The sequence below is a fragment of the Acanthaster planci genome, linkage group LG19, assembly GCF_054643075.1.
Source record: "Acanthaster planci isolate LZ-2023a linkage group LG19, COTS_SCS, whole genome shotgun sequence".
NCBI classification, from domain to species: Eukaryota; Metazoa; Echinodermata; class Asteroidea; order Valvatida; family Acanthasteridae; genus Acanthaster; species Acanthaster planci.
This window is the reverse complement of record NC_141795.1, coordinates 1,292,072-1,310,469: the sequence shown is the minus strand read 5'-3', so window position 1 is coordinate 1,310,469 and position 18,398 is coordinate 1,292,072. Positions and strand designations below refer to the sequence as shown.

The window sequence follows — 18,398 nt, the reverse complement described above, 5'->3', positions numbered from 1 at the left end:
GGTGAGAGAGAGTGCATCTGGGAAAGAACGGCAAGCAATTCACAAGAGCCGTCCAGCAGAAACACTGAACTAACTTGGAACGTTGGGGCATGAACACATCACAGTATTCTGACGTAATAAAATCAATTCAAACATTTCAAACATGAATATTTCATTACTTGCCCAGTCAAAAATAACATTGTTAAATGCCTCTTATGGCATGTAAAGCTAGTTGTTACGACTAAAAACAAATCAAATGTCATCCAGATGAATTTTCTCACATCAATCAACAGCAGAGAGTCCAGTCAAAAAAACAAAAAACTATTAAAAAGAACTGGACAGTCCAGCCTCCCGTAATCTGTGAATAGAGTACCGAAGTGTGACGTCACTGTGAACCAGAAAGTGCAGTGCAAACGAATGGAGTACGCGCGCGTGTTGGTTCACACGCTGGTTCGCGCGCTGGTTCACACGCTGGTTCGCGCGCTTATGCCTTTTACACACTAAGGTATTCACTTCGGTACTCTATAACTTGTGACTGCCTTGAATATAATTCACAATGTAGCGACAGGCCCATGTACTGATGGAGCTTGTGGAGGCCTACCGTCCATCAAGCACAGCAGGAAAGCACACAGGTATTAAAAACAGTTTGGTGTCATTATTACAGAGGTCTGTCCTTTGAGGCTTTCAGGAATGAAACCCAATGGTAGGCACTACAAGACGGTTTATTCACAGAAACAAAAAAATTGTGTCATCCCGCGTGGAAAATGTTTTGTCCTCAACAAGGGTGGTGGGACTGTCCGTCAGCATGGATCTACGAGTTACAAGCTCTACGTGACAACTGTAGAGAATGCCACAGTTTCATTGATGGAGATGAACAAAGTTGTCCAACGTAAGTCTGTCAAATCCACAGCATGTGACTGACAATGAAGTACCTCATTCCATTCAGGGTCCAAAACATAAAAGGACTTTACTGATCAGGGATTTCCATTGAAAAACGAATCAAGGAAAGCTTCCATGAGCTGATTTCTTGTTTAGGTGAAGTCAGTGAAGGATATACTCACCAAGTTCAGTGATCATTGGGACATTAGCGCCCACTGCTGAGCCTCTCCTGCTAGGCTGCTCGAGAACAGGCGTCTCTATTCCAGGAAGATGCATCGGCATGATGGCTACGGTAAATGGTTAGCATAAAAACAGTTGAAGGCCTTGCACCAAACACAACAGAACAACAGCACCAGAACTCAACTTGGTCTAACCAGACACTCGTGACGATAACAGCATTTATTAGATTTATTGGATTCCTACTGGACCATTCTGTGCATGGTGCTGAGTTCTGACCACACGCACAAGCGTCGGTACCCACGCACAAGCGTCGGTACTCGCTTATGAGAGAACCCTGATCAAATTACAAATCCTACTGCTAGCCATCTATCCACAGGCATGCAATTTGGACTTTGACAACAATCAAGGTAACTCCAAGGAAACTCTTTACAAGACTTTGTATGGTGTTTTTCAATTTTTAATGACAAGAGGGTTAAGTGAAAAATGAGGGAATCGGCTGATCCGAGGAAAGTTGCATGCCCGTATCTACAGTTTGTATCGACATAATATGGTCGCTAAAACCTGCTTACTCAACTAAGGATTAATTTCACAAAATCTCAAACCTAAAGTAATTCTGGGGTTGACCCCATCAAATATTATAAGCATACACAATACATTTCAGCTTCCTTGGTGGTGCAGTTCTACAAAAAAATGTGCCTGAGGTATAGGTTGGCTTTATTGCGCACAGGCTTTAAAAACCTTGGCGAGTTTCATCTTCTCGCTAAAAAACAGTCTGGCAAAATGGGTATAACTTGGTTCCAGGACCACTTCTATGCCTACAATTCTTCCTTAATGTTTTGAAGTTTGTTACTGTCCAATGAATTAAACCCCCCATGATGGGCACAAATGCATGAATGTGATGAACCATATGCTTCCGCAGAGTTAGTATCCAAAGTGTGTTGCACGTCACACCCTATACAAGCATACTCTCTGTTACTTCACTACCATGCACGCGTGTCATACAGAGGTTAATAAATATGGCCAAGTCTGAACCAGGAGCGTTGGTTAGTGTCTCCTTCGGACATACAGGCACATCAACATGCATTCCACAACTTGATGGAGGAGGGAGTGCTGAACTCAGATGGCATTTCACTTCTGGGTGTGTGGTTTCAACGACAGCTAAAGCTGCTAGCGGGAAGTGGTGGGATTTAGTGGGGGGGGTGGGGGGGTAATGTAACTGAATCGGCATTTTGTTCATCATCCCTTACATGCCTCTCGACAAAAAAACACAAAACAAGAGATCGACATTTGTACAACTCGAGAGAAAAGAAAAAGAGGGAACTGCAGAATGGAATAATTCTGAACTGATGAAAAACACAAACACAACATCTCTGCAAAAAATGTACACAACCATATCCAGAAAAACAACCCAACCATGTCCAGAAAAACAACCCAACCATATCCAGAAAAACAACCCAACCATACCCACAAACACAACCCAACCATGACCAGAAAAACAACCCAACCCTGTCCAGAAAGACAACCCAACCATGACCAGAAAGACAACCCAACCGTATCCAGAAAAACAACCCAACCATATCCAGAAAAACAACCCAACCATGTCCAGAAAAACAACCCAACCGTATCCAGAAAGACAACCCAACCATGTCCAGAAAGACAACCCAACCATGTCCAGAAAGACAACCCAACCATATCCAGAAAAACAACCCAACCATATCCAGAAAAACAACCCAACCATATCCAGAAAGACAACCCAACCACATCCAGAAAGACAACCCAACCATGTCCAGAAAGACAACCCAACCATGTCCAGAAAGACAACCCAACCATGTCCAGAAAGACAACCCAACATCTTGAATACAGTGACCTTCCAACAGTAATCGAATTGACCACCTTTGAAGAGTTAAGCTTTATTGAGATGGTAATGTATGCCGTGATTCGGCAGCTGCAGCAGAATTTTACCCAAAAAAAATGCTATTTGTATTGATAATACACAGATGTGATGAAAAATGCATGGATTGCCGTTATCCAAATTTGTCAAGGCATGCAGATTAATAACACAACCCCCTTAAAATCCACCTTGTGTGACTATCAAGTCTTAAAACAGCGCCCTGCAAGAAAATCATCCAAAGAGGGCTTTGAATACATCTCAAGAATATTCAGGTGCCAGGGAAAATCATAAAGGTGCCAGACCAGAACCACAAAAACCTGTTCCACATGTCAACAAGTGAAGTACCACAGCAATGAAATGGCCGAAGCGTGGAGAAAGACAACCATCTCGGTTCAAAGACCCCTCTTCACTAATATCATACATGTACTTGCTCATGTAACCGGAACAAAATATGGGAGAGTGACTTTGACACTGTAACATGATTACTTTAAAAGTTAAATGATAGAGTGAACTCCAGTTCAATTTCTGTGGGATGCCTAAAACTTTGAGGTATCCAGTGTCCAGTTAAGCAAGGTCCCCAATTGTTTTTTCTGCAGTCACATCCCATCTAAACGTACATGTACTTGTACATCTACTGTGTTTCCAACATACCTTGCTTTATCCAGCTCAGTATACACATGAAGTGCACATAATTTCCTTCTTTAGTTGACTCTAATGGTGCCTTTTTCCAGTCAAAAAATCATGCTCTGTTAATGACCATCCGGAACAGGTCAAATGGTGTTTTAAATCTGTCATCTTGTACTGTCCCACAAGCATGCACCGCCCCACATGCACTTTATGCTCTGGTGTTTTATCGAGAAGCAACTGGGCCAGCGTTAGCGACTGAGCTGACTCGAAAACAAGGTGCCTGCGGCACGCTCACAGGTGTTCAGTGCAGTCACATGACCACTGCACAGAGCCAGCACTTGAACTGCTGAGGTGCGGGCTACCAGCGGGTGAGTGTTGGCAATCAGGCTAAAACTCGAAAGTCAAAATCACTGCAGTTAAGGGTTGGTCACTCTGACTTGTCCAAACACAATGGTAGCATGCACACTGTATCCTGACCTTTGGAGCCCAAGTACAAGGGAACAATGGCTTCTTGAAAAGTTTAGCAATCTGCTTATACCCGCCTGTGACTGTTTCAGAAGCCATTTGCTTTGTATTGGACTAAAACCCCCAGAGTTTTGAGTTATTGAACTGAAATAAGAGTTATACAATATAGCACCCAAATGCTGTAGCTTGACTAGAGAACACTTCTAGAGTTAAAACCCACAACATACACAAACATGACAGTGAAGACACAAAAACACATCCAGACAGGCATGCAAGGGTAGATGTCTCAGTGAGTGGTTTGGGGGTCTGACAAGCGGTTTGGTTACAAGCGAGTCACGACCATCGTCTCACTGTCACCTGCTGGCTTCAGCACACCCTTGTGATCTGACGTTTCCCCTTCCTCTGCATCTCCCTCCTCCCCTGCATCGGACGAGGATCCGAGATCGGACTCCTCACTCTGACCGGGACCGTCACCTTGCTCCGGTGCACTGAGGAGGCCCACCGAGTCGTCGAACATCATGGCTTTCAGGTTGAGGGAGGCCAGGATGGTCTCCTTGTCCTGCAGGCTCTGGTACTCTGAGGTGCTGTCGTTGGCGGACAGGATGACACACATGTCACACTGGTTGACATTGGCAGCTCTGAGGTCGGCACGGCTCAGAGGTGAGCCCTGAAATATAATAACATCAAGTGGGAACCAGAATATACACAATGCTGGCCTATTATATTTACCCCAGTTCGCTGGACTCATGAAAAAGTTCTTTAACCCTAACCCTCCTCAATCCTTCACCTGTTGGAGGATTGAGGAGTGTTAGGGTTAAACTATCTGTGTCAAGCTGTATGCTGAAGAGCATACGGCTTGATGCTGCTGTTCCTGAAGAATGTGATTGGTTCAAATGAAATCACTGCCCTTGAAGGTTAACTCCATCCAGGAGTTTAACTCCTGGATGGACAGAAAAGAAATTTGTGCACAAGGACACACAGAATATGTGACCGGCTCTAGAAAAATGGGTAATAAGTTGCCAGATTCAGGTTATGGGTTTTTGATATGGCCGAATTGTATACACCAAAAGCTACAATTTGGTATACGAATGACCCCGGTAATGCGCAGCATTCCGGAGATATATGGACATTTGTATATCCACATTTTCAGATTAAATAAAAGCACTTTTTGAGAAAACGCTCATAAAGTGTAGCACTTGGAAACACAATGCTATGAACAATTTCTTACTGAATGATCAATTTTTCATCTTTATTCATCAGTATCCATGTTTGTAGTCACAAATTCTGAAAATACAAATATTATAGAAGCTATTAAAGGAAAAAACACAAAATCACATTTTTGAAGAAATTTTGCCCTCTCCAAATAGAACGGGCCATAATGTGTTTTGTCATTGCAACTTAATATCCTTTTTTCGCAGAGCGGGTCACATATGTGTCCACATCCACCGAGGCCAGACCCAAGATCTATAGAATTAGACAAGGAATCTTGAATTCAAAGCAGCAGGTTATAGATTGGCGACTGTTGGGTTCAAACTTAAGTGAAACTAAACTCAGCACGTAAGAAAATGATGGAGGTTTAGTAAAACTTCAGAAGCACCTCAAACTGCGATTTGTCGAGGACGTTTCCCTAACTGTACAGTTAAGCCTGCTCATACTCAGTGCACAAGCGAAGTGAAAATGTAACATTTGGATCAACTACAAGTATCCGTGCCGTTAACCCGCAAAAGTTGAACGCATCTCAACTGACATTAATTTCCAGCAAATGTTTTGTGACATCACATTTGCTCTGGTTTTTCTGGGACTACATGAAGCGCATGTCCGAACTGGCGTCAATACTGATTTGCATGTTAAAATCACATAAAGACATGAAAGGAAAGAGAACAGTAGACTAAAACTTACATCCATGATGTAAACCTTGGGGAAGTTCTTGAGGGTCTGCCACTCCCTGGCGATGTATTGCATGTCACCTAGCAGGACAATCGTCTTCAGCTCCTCCAGATGGAAGTTGCTGGCTCTCAGCGGCATGACAAAGTTTCTCAAGCCGATGAGCGGGGAGTTGCGATTGCCAAACACGCACACCACCACGTGGTTGCACAGGTTTGTCTGCTGGGCCTCCTCGCGCGTCTGGGGAAGCAAAACAGAAACAAGTCCATGCTACCTCTTTTGATCTGTAAAACTTAACCATTCAGCCTTTTATCTGTGTCCACGTGCAAAGGATTAGGCAGTGTATTCTGGAGTAATGTCCGCTATGACATGGTATTTGTATCTGTATTTTTAACAGTAATCGTTACTTTCACCGTCTAATGTTTTTATTTTTTATATATTACATCAATATTATATTGCTATCTTTTAACTTGATGTTTTTACTTGTTCGAGCTGAGACCAATTCTGTTGTAAATTTTCACTTACATACAGCAATAAATCAATTAATCAAATTAAAATCAAAATCAATGCAGATGATAAACACAGAATACTTTCAATTCTGTTTACTTACAGCACAGACCCTACATGTAGACTGACTTAAATAAAGCACTTTTACTTCAAAAAGCTACAGCAGAAGAAATATGTTGCAATGTTGGCTAACTGGAAGCTAAGGATATGATATTATTGTCCAATTTTTTTGTGAACACAATGTTATGTACTCTTGACCGAACACATATCCTCAACATCAGCCCTACCTTGTAATGGGAAATGTATAACAATATGAATTACATGTCAGCATACCAAGAGTGCATAGGAGGAGGTTCTATCTTTACACCAGTGGAACATTCCGGTTGAATCAAACTGGTAGGTGGTATCTTCGTCGCCAAAATCAGGCAGCTGCTTCAAACGAGGACTCACCCTGAAATTATTTCAGACGTTGTTTTGTGAGCTTTAAGCATACCAAAGGAAGAAAAGATGTGACAAATTATCCAGCAAACACAGAGAACAAAAAGAAAGCGTGGACGCTTGACAAAGTTTTCTACGATTTAAAAGCAGACATCAATGTGGTTTTCCAGGTATTTGTCTGGAAGTTTTACTTTGCACCGAGGCTTTAAGGGCAAGAGATACAATGACGGAGAGACTAGAATGGGAGAAGAAATGAAGGCACGATGCCTTGTAGATGGTCTTCAGAAAAGTGCAACTAAGTGAGACAGCTAATAAGTAGACGGAATGGCAGTGAAGCTAAATGCTAGTAAACAAAGTCATTCCAGTCATGGGAGTTCAAACAGCCTTGCAATGATGATGGGGCTGAGAAAATCAACTGAAACGTTATCAAGTGAAGATGTGCAGAGACAGCAATCACAGTCAAACACAACAATCCGAAATATATGTAACGCCAACAGGAACGGACGGAGCAAAATTCATCAACAGGTACGAATTTACACAACTGAAAACAACTTAATTCAAGAAGATATTGTTGGGAATGAAAAATAAGACACAAAAGACAAATTCACTGACAGCAAGCGGACGAGTGTGACACCGCACTGAAGCTCAGCAAGTCTGTATCATTTCAGGAGATGTGGTCAAACCCTTGCCACATGCAAGCAGAAAGGACAGGTGGCCAGTATAAAGCAGTGAGGCCAAGCACAGCTAGAACCTTATGCCTGCCAGAAGGACAGCAGCACGAGGCCACAATAACTAAAAGGCCCATCCATGAGATTTTACCACAAATCCACTCTCCCCACAGTTATGTCTCAGCTCTGTTTTGTGTCCATTTGTGTACTCATTACTCAGGCAAATATACAAACAGTTGGACAAAAAAAAGGGGGGGTTGAAAATAAACTGGAAACGCTCAATGGTCAGATCTCAAACTGCATTGGGCAGCTGTTCAACATCTGTGCATGGCCAGCTATCAATAAATTTCATAGAGCAAACACATGTACAATACACACATGTATATGTACAAGTCTAACAGCTTTGCAAACAATGGGACGACGAGCTTACTAGGTGCTCATTCTACGCAAAAATATCATTTACTTGAGAATGAGTTTCCAGTTTGTTTTGGCTCACAGCTGACAAATTTGTTCAGTGCTCTATTCTGCTTAACAACCTCTGTGAAACTGCACCCTTCTGGCAAAACAAAGGCGCCAACTGCTACAGCTGTCACATGGGGCCAATTTCACAGAGCTGCTTAAGCACAAAATTTGCTTGAGCACCAAAAAACCTTGCTTAAAAACAAAGGTTACCAGCTCAAAAACTAAGTGATTGTCATGCTAACCAAAAGACAAGTGAATACCATTCCAAAACAATGTACATCACATGGAGTTTTGGCTGGTAACCTGATTTGTCAAGCAAGGTTTTTTCACACTTGAGCATATTTTGTGCTTAAGCAGCTCTACGAAAATTGGCCTAAGTAAGGATTACTAAACACTGCACCAATCGGACTGACTGTCACGTGACTACGTAATCAGGTTTGACTGCATCTAGAAAGATCCTACAAAATAATGCCGACTTACCTACTGGTGCTGTGCGCACATACAATATGAAGCAGGTGGGATTCAGGTGAAGGGAAAAAAAACAAATCGGCAAGTTATTGACAGCAAAACAACAAGATCACACTCTAACTACAGGTCAGTGGCAAAACTCAATCAAGTCTCCTAGCAAAGGGCAAGTCTCTTCCTGTCCTAACCGTGCACGGCGAAGAGAGATGCATGTGTCCCTCCGACCCATTGATGTGTATATTTAATAAAAAGGTGACAGGGAGTGTAAAGTGCCAGCAGGAAACCACCACCATAGACGGGTAGAAGATGATGTTGGTTGCTAGGGAAACCAAGATGCTAGTTACCAGAGGGGAGCCAAATGACAGGGGATGTGTTAGTGATGAGTCTGAGGGGAGGGCTTCACCATCACCATTGTGCTGCATCGTGAGTGAAAAATTGTGTGTTTTTTCTGAGTCAGTGTGTAAACATTTGTTGGTTAAAAGGCTGCAAATGTTTGAAACATTGAGTCAATTACTCAACATACCACACGAGGAATAATTGGGGGAAAAGCACCCACAGAGACAGATTTTTCTCAAAAGACTTCCACCAAAATTAGCTATTTGAAAAGTAGACCTTACAAAGAGTATATGAGCGTACGGTTTGAATGCATGCGCTACTCCACAATGGACAAAAACTGTCATCTGAGAGCACTGAAGAGGTATCAAAAAATGTGGCCCGTTCATCCTGTGAGCTAAGAAGCCTGCACATAAAAAACATTGACCGATTCTTCAAGGAGGTCTGACGATATTACACATGTACAGTTGGGTAGGCGTACCTGGGGTTAGGGAGAAATTTCTTTTGTAAGGAAATTCTGGACTGAGTTGTGGGAGATAAAACGTTATCCCCTAGCATTTTGGGTCCCCATGAAATGAAAAGATGAGTGTTCGGCATGTCTCCACAACTGCGGTATAAATATGTGTGTTTTCCCAAATGAAGAATACTCTATGAAATTAACCGGCGTTTACTGCATGCACCTTCAGATTGCTACATCTAATGGAAATGGACGGCCATGTTAATACCATTAGGGAATGATTGTTTGCATATCGTAAAAGTCTGTGGCGGTCTTATGCTTTTATTGCAGTTTGACAATATCTCAAAGGAAACCAAGGATGAATAACTTTAGTCAGAGTAGTTCCGTTCCTTCCTTTCCTTTTTTAGGAGTTGAGATGTGGGGAAACATTGTAGACCTTGATTTGACGATTAGACAACCGCAAGTGTGACAGTTCTGAATCACTTGTTTATATAAAAAAGAATCAATTCTGAAGTCACTGATCCCCTTTTCAAGATTCGCTTACACTTTCAATGCCAATTATTTCATGGTAATCAGAAGAGCAAATTGTTTGGGAAAAAATATGTGGCTTGAACATTAGCCAGGATACAGTTCAGTAAAATTTTTGGTTGTTTTGTAACTAACTGTCGAAGAGAAGAACAAAAAAGCAAATCTTGGTTTCCTCCAATTAACATGCTGAATATTTATCTTATGTTCTTGTCAATATTAGGCTTCCTGGTGAGGAAACAATAATAAATATCGCCCAGTGAAATATTTTTGGATCTGAGTTAACTGAATTGCAGTATTCCGCCAATAATTCTTTGTCCATGTGTGAGAAAGTTTGAGATTACCAACACACACACAACACAGTATCACGGCATACCGTTAAAACCAGAATTAGCAGACGTGATGCACATGACACACTGGGTACATCGTGAAGTTACATTTTCAAAAGCTTCCCTCCCTGGCCCAAAACCTTCAACTTCTTTGACTTTTTCCCGACGGTGTGCTTGGGACAGAACCCTATGCTACTGTGATGAATGTGAAACCAAAAATCTGCCTGAACGAGGTGATGCAGCGTGCATGATTTGGGACTGTCAAAAGTGATTTCTAATCATTGGGTTCAGCCGTGTACAAAAGCCGAGATTTATATCCCTCTAAATGGCATCTATGGGACACTATTTGGTGTTGACATGAAAGGGAAGTAATCTCCAGCAAAAATGCTGTCCCTCAGTCACAGACATTCTAAACACAGGTACATGTAGGTCTGCAGCAGTTTACACAAACATGAACTATCACACTCACTCCGTTAGTGTTTGGTGATGAACTTTAAATAAAAAATCTCACGACACTCTATGATTGTCTTTGCATGCAGGGTGATAAAAAGAATATTATGAGCAAGGCAGACAATGGACCACGGCAAATACCCACACCCACCAAGTCGGCTTGGTGCTGTGATCACCATTTATATACTGCATCCTTAGTAGCAGGCGACCCAGCGACCCCACACAGGGGCGCGGGCGATCAAACCGGATGGGACGACGTAAAGCATAGCTGATGTGACAAAAAAAAAAAAAAAAAAACGAGGATGGAAGTATAAAAGAGTGTTGGAGAGAAACAAAATGAAAGAAAACAAAACAAACACGTATCATCATGATGACAAAAAGTAATGAAGTTATTCATTTCAGCTGACCCAGTACAGTCTGTGCAAGTAATTACCCAGAAAACATGATAGTGACTAACTGCAACAAAGCAATTCCAAGGAAAGTGTCATCCATTGAAAAGAAGAATATTTGGAGCATTTCAAACATGTACCACAACTTAAATGCTCTGTCATATGCATGTACATAACAGTCAAAATGACGTTTTTCCCAGAAAAAAAAAAAAAAAGCAAAGTAGTTGCATGAGACATGTGAAATCACCAGACAATTCGTGTGTTAAGGTGCAGTGGCATTTGCAAGCCGTTCTAAAAATTTGTAAATCCAGCCTCCTCCGTGGCTCAAACCTGAGTTAGTAGCAGATCTGTGCAGTACCTCTGTGGTTCATGTGTTATCAAGCAGAAGTTATCTGGAGTGTGTTAGATACATGCTTTATCAGTCTGATACATAACTGTGACAATCCGCTCCGAGCGGAACAAAAGAGGGCATGTTTTTTTGGTACTCACCGCATAGGCACGCCATGAGGCGCCCAAGTATATGCGCGTTTTGACGCAGAGCACGCTGAGTACGCGCAACTAATTTACTCCGGCGTGTATGGTCTTTGCGTACACGCAGAACGCGTGGAAGAACCCGCTCGTAACCACCTGTCTTTCTTTTCACCGATTGGAGGTGCACTTCAGCTCAGGGTGTTTAAAGCATAAGACCAATTCTCACTGTGATAATTTGCATCTCAGAACTTGGTTCAGCCAGTAAAGAGTGCTCAATGAAGCTCATCGGTGCAACATGGTGACTTTTAAACAGTTGTTTACGGTAAATTCAAGGATACAAATCAACACATATAAAGAATTCCTTTGAAATTTTTAACTACTTTGATGATAAATAAAAACCAGAATAGTTGGAGAACTCAAAGGAAGATATGCCCCAGAAAATGATGAAAAAGTAATACAGTCACTTTAACCCTATTTAGATTTAAACTCTGGCGCAACAATATCAAAACATTTCACATTAACATCATTCTCGAAGCTGACTGACTGACTGCAGCAAGTTCAATCTTGTTAATTGACTAGCTGTGTCTAAAACAAAGACGCTACTAAAACAAATCCCAAACAGTCCCCTCCACCAAAAAAAAACATAAACCAAACCCCATGGCAAACATGCATAGAACGACCATCATCCATTTGTATAAAATCTGGCTACACAGATCTGTTTGAAATGAAATGCACCAAATCAATCCAACTCACAATTCGCTGTCAGGGTAGAAATCAATTTAACCACAATCAAGACATGGACAGACCACACTACCCCATCCTAAGCACACAGACTCCTGATCAACTGAAGACCACTCCTATCCACAACCACAGTAAGGGCTATCAATGGAAACTAGACTGTTTCCAACTCAACAACTAACTTGTAAGGGCTATCAATGCCATTTACATGCCAGTCCTACCCATCACCAAAATGAGAACTATCAATGCCATCAACAGATCACTCCTACCCATCACCAAGATGCGATCAATGCCATCAACAGGCCACGCCAACCCATCACCAAAATAAGGACTATCATTGCCAACTACAGGCCAATGCTACTACCAAAATAAAAACAATCAGTGTAAACCAACCAACCCTCCAACCCACCATCTAAAAACGGACTACAGACCACTCCTCCCCACCACCAAAATGAAGACCAACGTCATCTGCAGGCCCCCAACAACTTCCACCAAAGTATGGAGCATCTTACAGCCCAACCCTAACCTTCTCTTCTTATCTTTCTTGGGGGGTCGCGCCTGGACAGCTCTTGGTCTCTGAGGCCCACCTAACCAATCGCCGTCAGTCGGTGGGTCTCGACTGTACCGCTTATCTGAACAGTCAGAATTATGCGTGTGGATGGGAATACAGCTGTGCAGGCTGATCAAGTAAAGAGGGCAGACAAATTCAAAGGACAAAAACAAGCACTTCTTGAAATACAAGGCAAGAGTTGGATTACACAGATACTGAAAATCTAAAGCTAAATATTGCAAATCTATAAGTTGAAAATGTAATTAAATACAGCCTCAATCGGAATAACATCTAGATGATGCAACTCCTTTCCTGTCAAATAACCCACTTGCCCTTTTACTTCTTTTCACATATTGGGAACATAAACAGCACAATACTCACAAGTACTACCTAAACTTTCTATAACTACACTGTCATCCCTTCCACTGTCTCAGGTCAATTAAATGACAGAGTTTGCCATTGTCACAAGTTTGCCATCCATCCAGGGGAGAACATATCGTCATGTGCCTGGAAAAAGGACGTAAGCGCTTACGCCCTTTTGCCGGGAAACATTATCACTCCAAAAAAAACAACACACAAACAAAATTCTGGGCAAAAAGACGTATGTATGCATTGTTTTACTTTAATGAAATACAAAGATTTCTTTGGAAAAGGTAAAAAAAAAATCCCATGTTGTTTAACCACTTGCCGGAGGTGTAATCGTACAGGATCTTATGTCTTCTATATGGGAAGGCTTTTAACCTAATGTACAATGTTAACAATCAGAAGCCACGCATACATATTACACCTTCCACCAATATTTTCCCCCAAAACTATATTTTTCGGAATTAGGCTGATTCTGAGTTTTACAGCAAGGGACACTTGAAACCAACAGACAAGAATTTGAAGGAAATGGCTAAGTCTAACAAAGCAGGCCAACAGATGCAGGTTCAATGGATGGTAGGTTGTATGTAGGTATAATAAAGGTTGTATCACTAATAGGGTAATCAAAGCAAAATTAGGGCTCAGAATAACCAAGTTATGAACTTGAAAACTGCCTCTGTCCTTCCTTTGAAGAATGCTTTATCAGCTTTCTACTGATCCTGGAAGTCCTGAAGCCAAATATCCTCTTTGAAGTTTGCCTAATTCAGTGGAGGAATTGGCACGTAATTACTGCTTTATTTTTGTATAATTCGTCTGAGAAATTGACTAACGTTTGGGTTATTGATATTCACTTTGCTTTGTCTCAACAATTACTGTATTTTCAAATACCACATTACATCATCTTTACCATCTCGTAAAATGTTATTCCTATTAAACAAAGCCTGAATAGACTCCCATCATCTGAACTTGTGTGGGTTATCGATTGCATGTCACTTCATTGCTCGTCCACAAACACACACACAAATCCCAAACCTACAGTGTGACTGCCTTGCAAAATCTGATCGCGCCAATCTGTAATGCGTGGTACATTAAATGTTCAACTCCAAAATCACACATGAAACTCCTGAACTCACAGGTGATCTGCTGTTATTCATTCAGATGAGGATTTGTTTAGGATCCATCCAGGCTTCGCTTCATAGAATGGAACATTCCATTTATTCACTCACTCATTTATTTATCACTGCATTTTTAAAAACATAACAATGATGTCTTATCAGCAGGGACACGGTGCACACACACACAGGTTTCTGCAAGCCTGGCCCAGGGCACGAATGACCAATTTCTCTTGGAATTCACAGCCTGTCGGTGTACCCATGGCCCCTACCAGGCCTCCCTTGTCTATGCCGGAGAGATGGGTCATTCTGCACAGAGCAGATACTCACTAGGCTCTCTGGACAATTTTATTCCTTAGAAAATGGCTTCACAGCCTGGAATATGGAAGCAAAAAGCATGATAGCTGGGCGATTAAAACTGCTATACCTACTTTGTATTGAGTGTTGTGCCATTGCTCTTATCCTGTCTGCTGCCCTCTAGGTTTGACGGAATGCTCAGTGCTAATGAACAGATCAAATGAAAGAGCAAAATCAGATTAACAAGTACTACTGACCAACATTTGTTTTACAAACTGTCTCCACCATTAAAACGATCCACTGCTGCATTTTGAAATCTCGCAAAAAGACTAACCGAAAACTGACCAACGAAGCAGCCAGTTAGCCAAAAAAAAAAGAAAAAAAAAAGACATTCTCTTACTCTACTCAAGATACATTAAAAACCGACCACACATTTCACACTTTCCATGCAGATACGTTGAAGTAAGTGACTGCATCTAGCCATCTACACTATCAAACCGCAGCCAACTCAAAACACCTGTTGATAGTACAACAGTGAAAAAACATGCTGCTGCCAACAGGGGGCTCTCTTAACTAAACGAATGCTGGAAAATTGATTAATCAAATGGAATTTATAACATCGTAATAAAAGACATTCAACAAATATACATCGAAATGGAACAAGCCTGACGGCTGCAGCAATCTGGTCTGTGATTGGTCAGGCGACATCACCTGAGGCTGAAAAACAAAATGCTCATGCCCAAGGCAAGGGTGTTAATATAATAAGCTTCACAGGAATTACAATGGCAATATGGGCAGCAAGGTACAATGACTGGATGCGATCATGTGACGGGGCAGTGCAGCTGTGATTGGCTAGAAGGCCACGTGATGTAAAATAACTGCAACAAATGAAAGGAGGCTTGCTGTGCATGAAGTGCTTGTATCGCAAGTAACTGAAACGAGGTTATAATTTACAACATAATTGTTTGGACTCATCTCTAATGGCACGGATACAAAATTGAATCATCACAGTTGGTGGTTTTGAAATTGTATCTATACAATCTGACATTGGTTTAATTACATGTATGGTCAAAGTCAATTTTCTTGCTGTGGTTCATCAGATGAGAAAATGATGAGTATTTCTAATCACTGTGATCGGAATTCCATTTCTGACTGAAAAACACAACTTGATTTTTGATAAATTGACAAAAATGGCTTTGGGAAAGGGGACGAAAAAGAAAAGAAAGATAAAAAGATTTCTGAAAAGGTATGACAAGGCAGGTGGTTTCCTTAGAGATGCAATCAGTGCCAGACAAAGTATTCAATGGCAAACAGGGGGTAGCACTTAAAAAAAAAAAGGCCAGCACTTAAAAAAAAAAAAGGCCAGCAATTACACGTTGCAGATGTGCACAGTCGTCCTTTACAATGAATCCAAAAGCAGCTTCCAGAGCGTAACTACCAGTATACAGCACTGAAATGGCCGTTTCACAATAGGGCGCCACCAAGAGTTTGCAACGCATTGGCCAATCAGAACGCTCGAAATTTGTCGACCCTTTCTAAACGTGCTTTGGGTCGAAAACTTTTCGCGCATTGTGATTGGCCAACGTGTTGCAAACTTTTGGTGGCGCACTAATGTGAAACGGCCGTATTCAAATGCCTTGTTAATTCTGCACGATCTTTTTAAAGAAAACTTTCAGCAGTTGTAAAAGTGAATATTGATATTTTGATTACGCTAAAATAAAACAAATAATACCAAACAAAAATTCTTTACGAGGGCAAATAAGGCTACAGCATGTCGAGAGGGTGGGAGAACTTTGGGTGAAGGGGACCAGTGTGGATGTAGCAGCTGAATAGGTTGGTTTATGCACTTATGCTACTCTTGTTAACCACTTCATGCCAGATGACATGTAGGGTTTCCTGTCGGGTAACACAGAGGATGTTTGAACACGCTTTGTGGCAAATTCTGTTTGCAGTACTGGGGTGACGTCTGTACTCAGCCCTAAGCTTCAGTGGTTCCCACTGTGTTTATACACATGCCGGCTCAAACTATTCCGTGGAGGTTGAGCTTGTGTGGTATTTAAGTGATAAGCTATTGTGGCACACATCATTCGGCAATCAGCTCCGAGCGGAACAAAAGAGGCCTGTTTTTTTTGGTACCCACTGCATAGGCATGCGTAACTTAATTATTAAGTTATGGTCTTTGCGTACTCGCAGAACGCATGCAAGAACCCGCTTGTAACCACCTGTCTTTCTTTTTACCGATTGGGGGTGCAGGTACTCCAGCTCGGGGCGGATACGGTTTCAGAGAGTTACATGTACATTTCAGCACAAGTTATGGCTACTGAAAGTCTCCACACTGAAGTCCAGTCTAGATACAGATACGATTCGAAACCAAACATAACCCCAATACTCTGAAATCCATAAGCCGGGTGTTCTGTTGAGTTTAAGACTTGAACTCTCTTCAACACGTTTTCTGACCTCATTAAAGATTTTCAGTCTTCCCATGTATCTGGTTTGACCTTTGACTAGGACAGGCACTTAAGCAGCAACACAAATGCTAGGCGGTGACAAAAATGAATATTCACATCAGACTCGTGACACAAATGTGCATTCTGCTCTTGAGCATACAAGAGCACTGATTGGTTGCAGGTGTTCATGTGCCTCGTGAATAGTTAATCATCCCCCTTACCGGCATCCTGATTATTAATAACCCCCTGTGCCTTCAGAATCTTCTCGTCTGTTGAGTGCGTTGTTAGAGCCGTGCTTATGTCAGCAACTGAGGGGGTTAAAGTTCCACACAGCAAACCAAGCAGAAGAGGAATAAAATGGTTATTGGGGAATTCTTCTAGATTTAGTCTCCACTCCCTTTTCTGCCCTGCAGTTTGGAAAACAATGCTGGGTGGGCACAGAACTAAAGTTGAAGTTTTCACTGGTACTCACAAGCCAGAACTGTTGACACTGTTTGAACGGTGGACAGGGATTTCAAACGAGCTACCAGTCAAATAGTCAAATGGCACAAAAGACATACTTTAAAATTGGTGCACGGCATTTCCAAACAGTTCTCTACAAAAGACAAACTGGGCACTGAAAAAAACAGAGGTAATGTCATTCAAGTGCAAAATGGTACCTACATGTAAAAATGTGAATTTATGAAGGTAAGCCTTACTCAGGGTCCACCAATTTCTATTAAAAAAACAGCTTGGCTAACAAAGTTGTGAACTCGATAGTGTGCAGAGTTGTATAAAAGTTACTTGCAAACAACATTAAGCTACAATACCAGGTGGGTGTGCACAGGTATGTGTGTGTTTTCTAGTAGTACTCAACAAAACAACAAAAACTGCGAGGAACGTTCCGCTCGGTGGCGAGTTCCTTCTTTTGGGGACTTCCAAGGTATTCTCGTGGACTTCCAGTAAACTGACTTCTGGAGCAAGTTGCTCACGGAAAATTGTTCCAATCAGCAGAATGCTAATAGCAGACTTTGTATGGATGTTTCAATGATGTATTCCCAACATAAAGGTTAATGTTTGGACTGAAATAGTTGATATGTTCATGCCTATCAAATACCGGTATTGTGGGGGGGGGGAGAAAAGTTTGAATAGAGAGGTGTAAAGTGCAAGTCACTCCGCGGAGTATCAGAGAGGCAGAGTACCATTTCTGGACTATCGTCCGGCTTGTTGGAAATCTGTGCAGTTTCTAGTGAAATGATTATAAACACAAAGACTGAGAAAAACTCCACTGCTGCACATGCTACGTGAATTACAGTCAAACCAATTCAATTCAGTGGCCACTATGGACACTTCACTTGTGCCTGTACATACCACTTGGCCATTAACAGCTGACCACATGACATGAGGCAGGTTTGTACTGATGACCACCATAAAAAGGTTGGACTGTCGGGGGAAATACTTACATGTCTGATACGGGTAAGATTTACAGAAAAATTCATTCTGGGATTTCAAA

The 18,398-nt window shown here is 41.7% G+C and overlaps 1 protein-coding gene across 24 annotated transcripts in view; it reads right to left on the bottom strand.

Annotated features, from left to right (window-relative positions):
• Positions 1-18,398, bottom strand: part of LOC110987743 (calcium-activated potassium channel subunit alpha-1-like) — a 79,812-nt gene that overhangs the window by 4,801 nt on the left and 56,613 nt on the right. For 8 of the 24 annotated variants that reach the window (XM_087129806.1, XM_087129813.1, XM_087129808.1 and 5 more), the window contains 8 exons: positions 17,128-17,214; positions 14,594-14,663; positions 12,664-12,816; positions 10,691-10,807; positions 6,746-6,863; positions 5,921-6,145; positions 4,379-4,688; positions 1,041-1,145 (listed from right to left, as the gene is read on the bottom strand). In XM_087129806.1, coding sequence (XP_086985932.1) covers positions 1,041-1,145; positions 4,379-4,688; positions 5,921-6,145; positions 6,746-6,863; positions 10,691-10,807; positions 12,664-12,816; positions 14,594-14,663; positions 17,128-17,214 — 1,185 coding nt within the window. Of the gene's footprint in view, positions 1-1,040; positions 1,146-4,378; positions 4,689-5,920; positions 6,146-6,745; positions 6,864-10,690; positions 10,808-12,663; positions 12,817-14,593; positions 14,664-17,127; positions 17,215-17,378; positions 17,430-18,398 lie in introns of all 24 variants that reach the window. The other 16 variants (XM_087129810.1, XM_087129811.1, XM_087129818.1 and 13 more) reach the window with 10 other exon arrangements.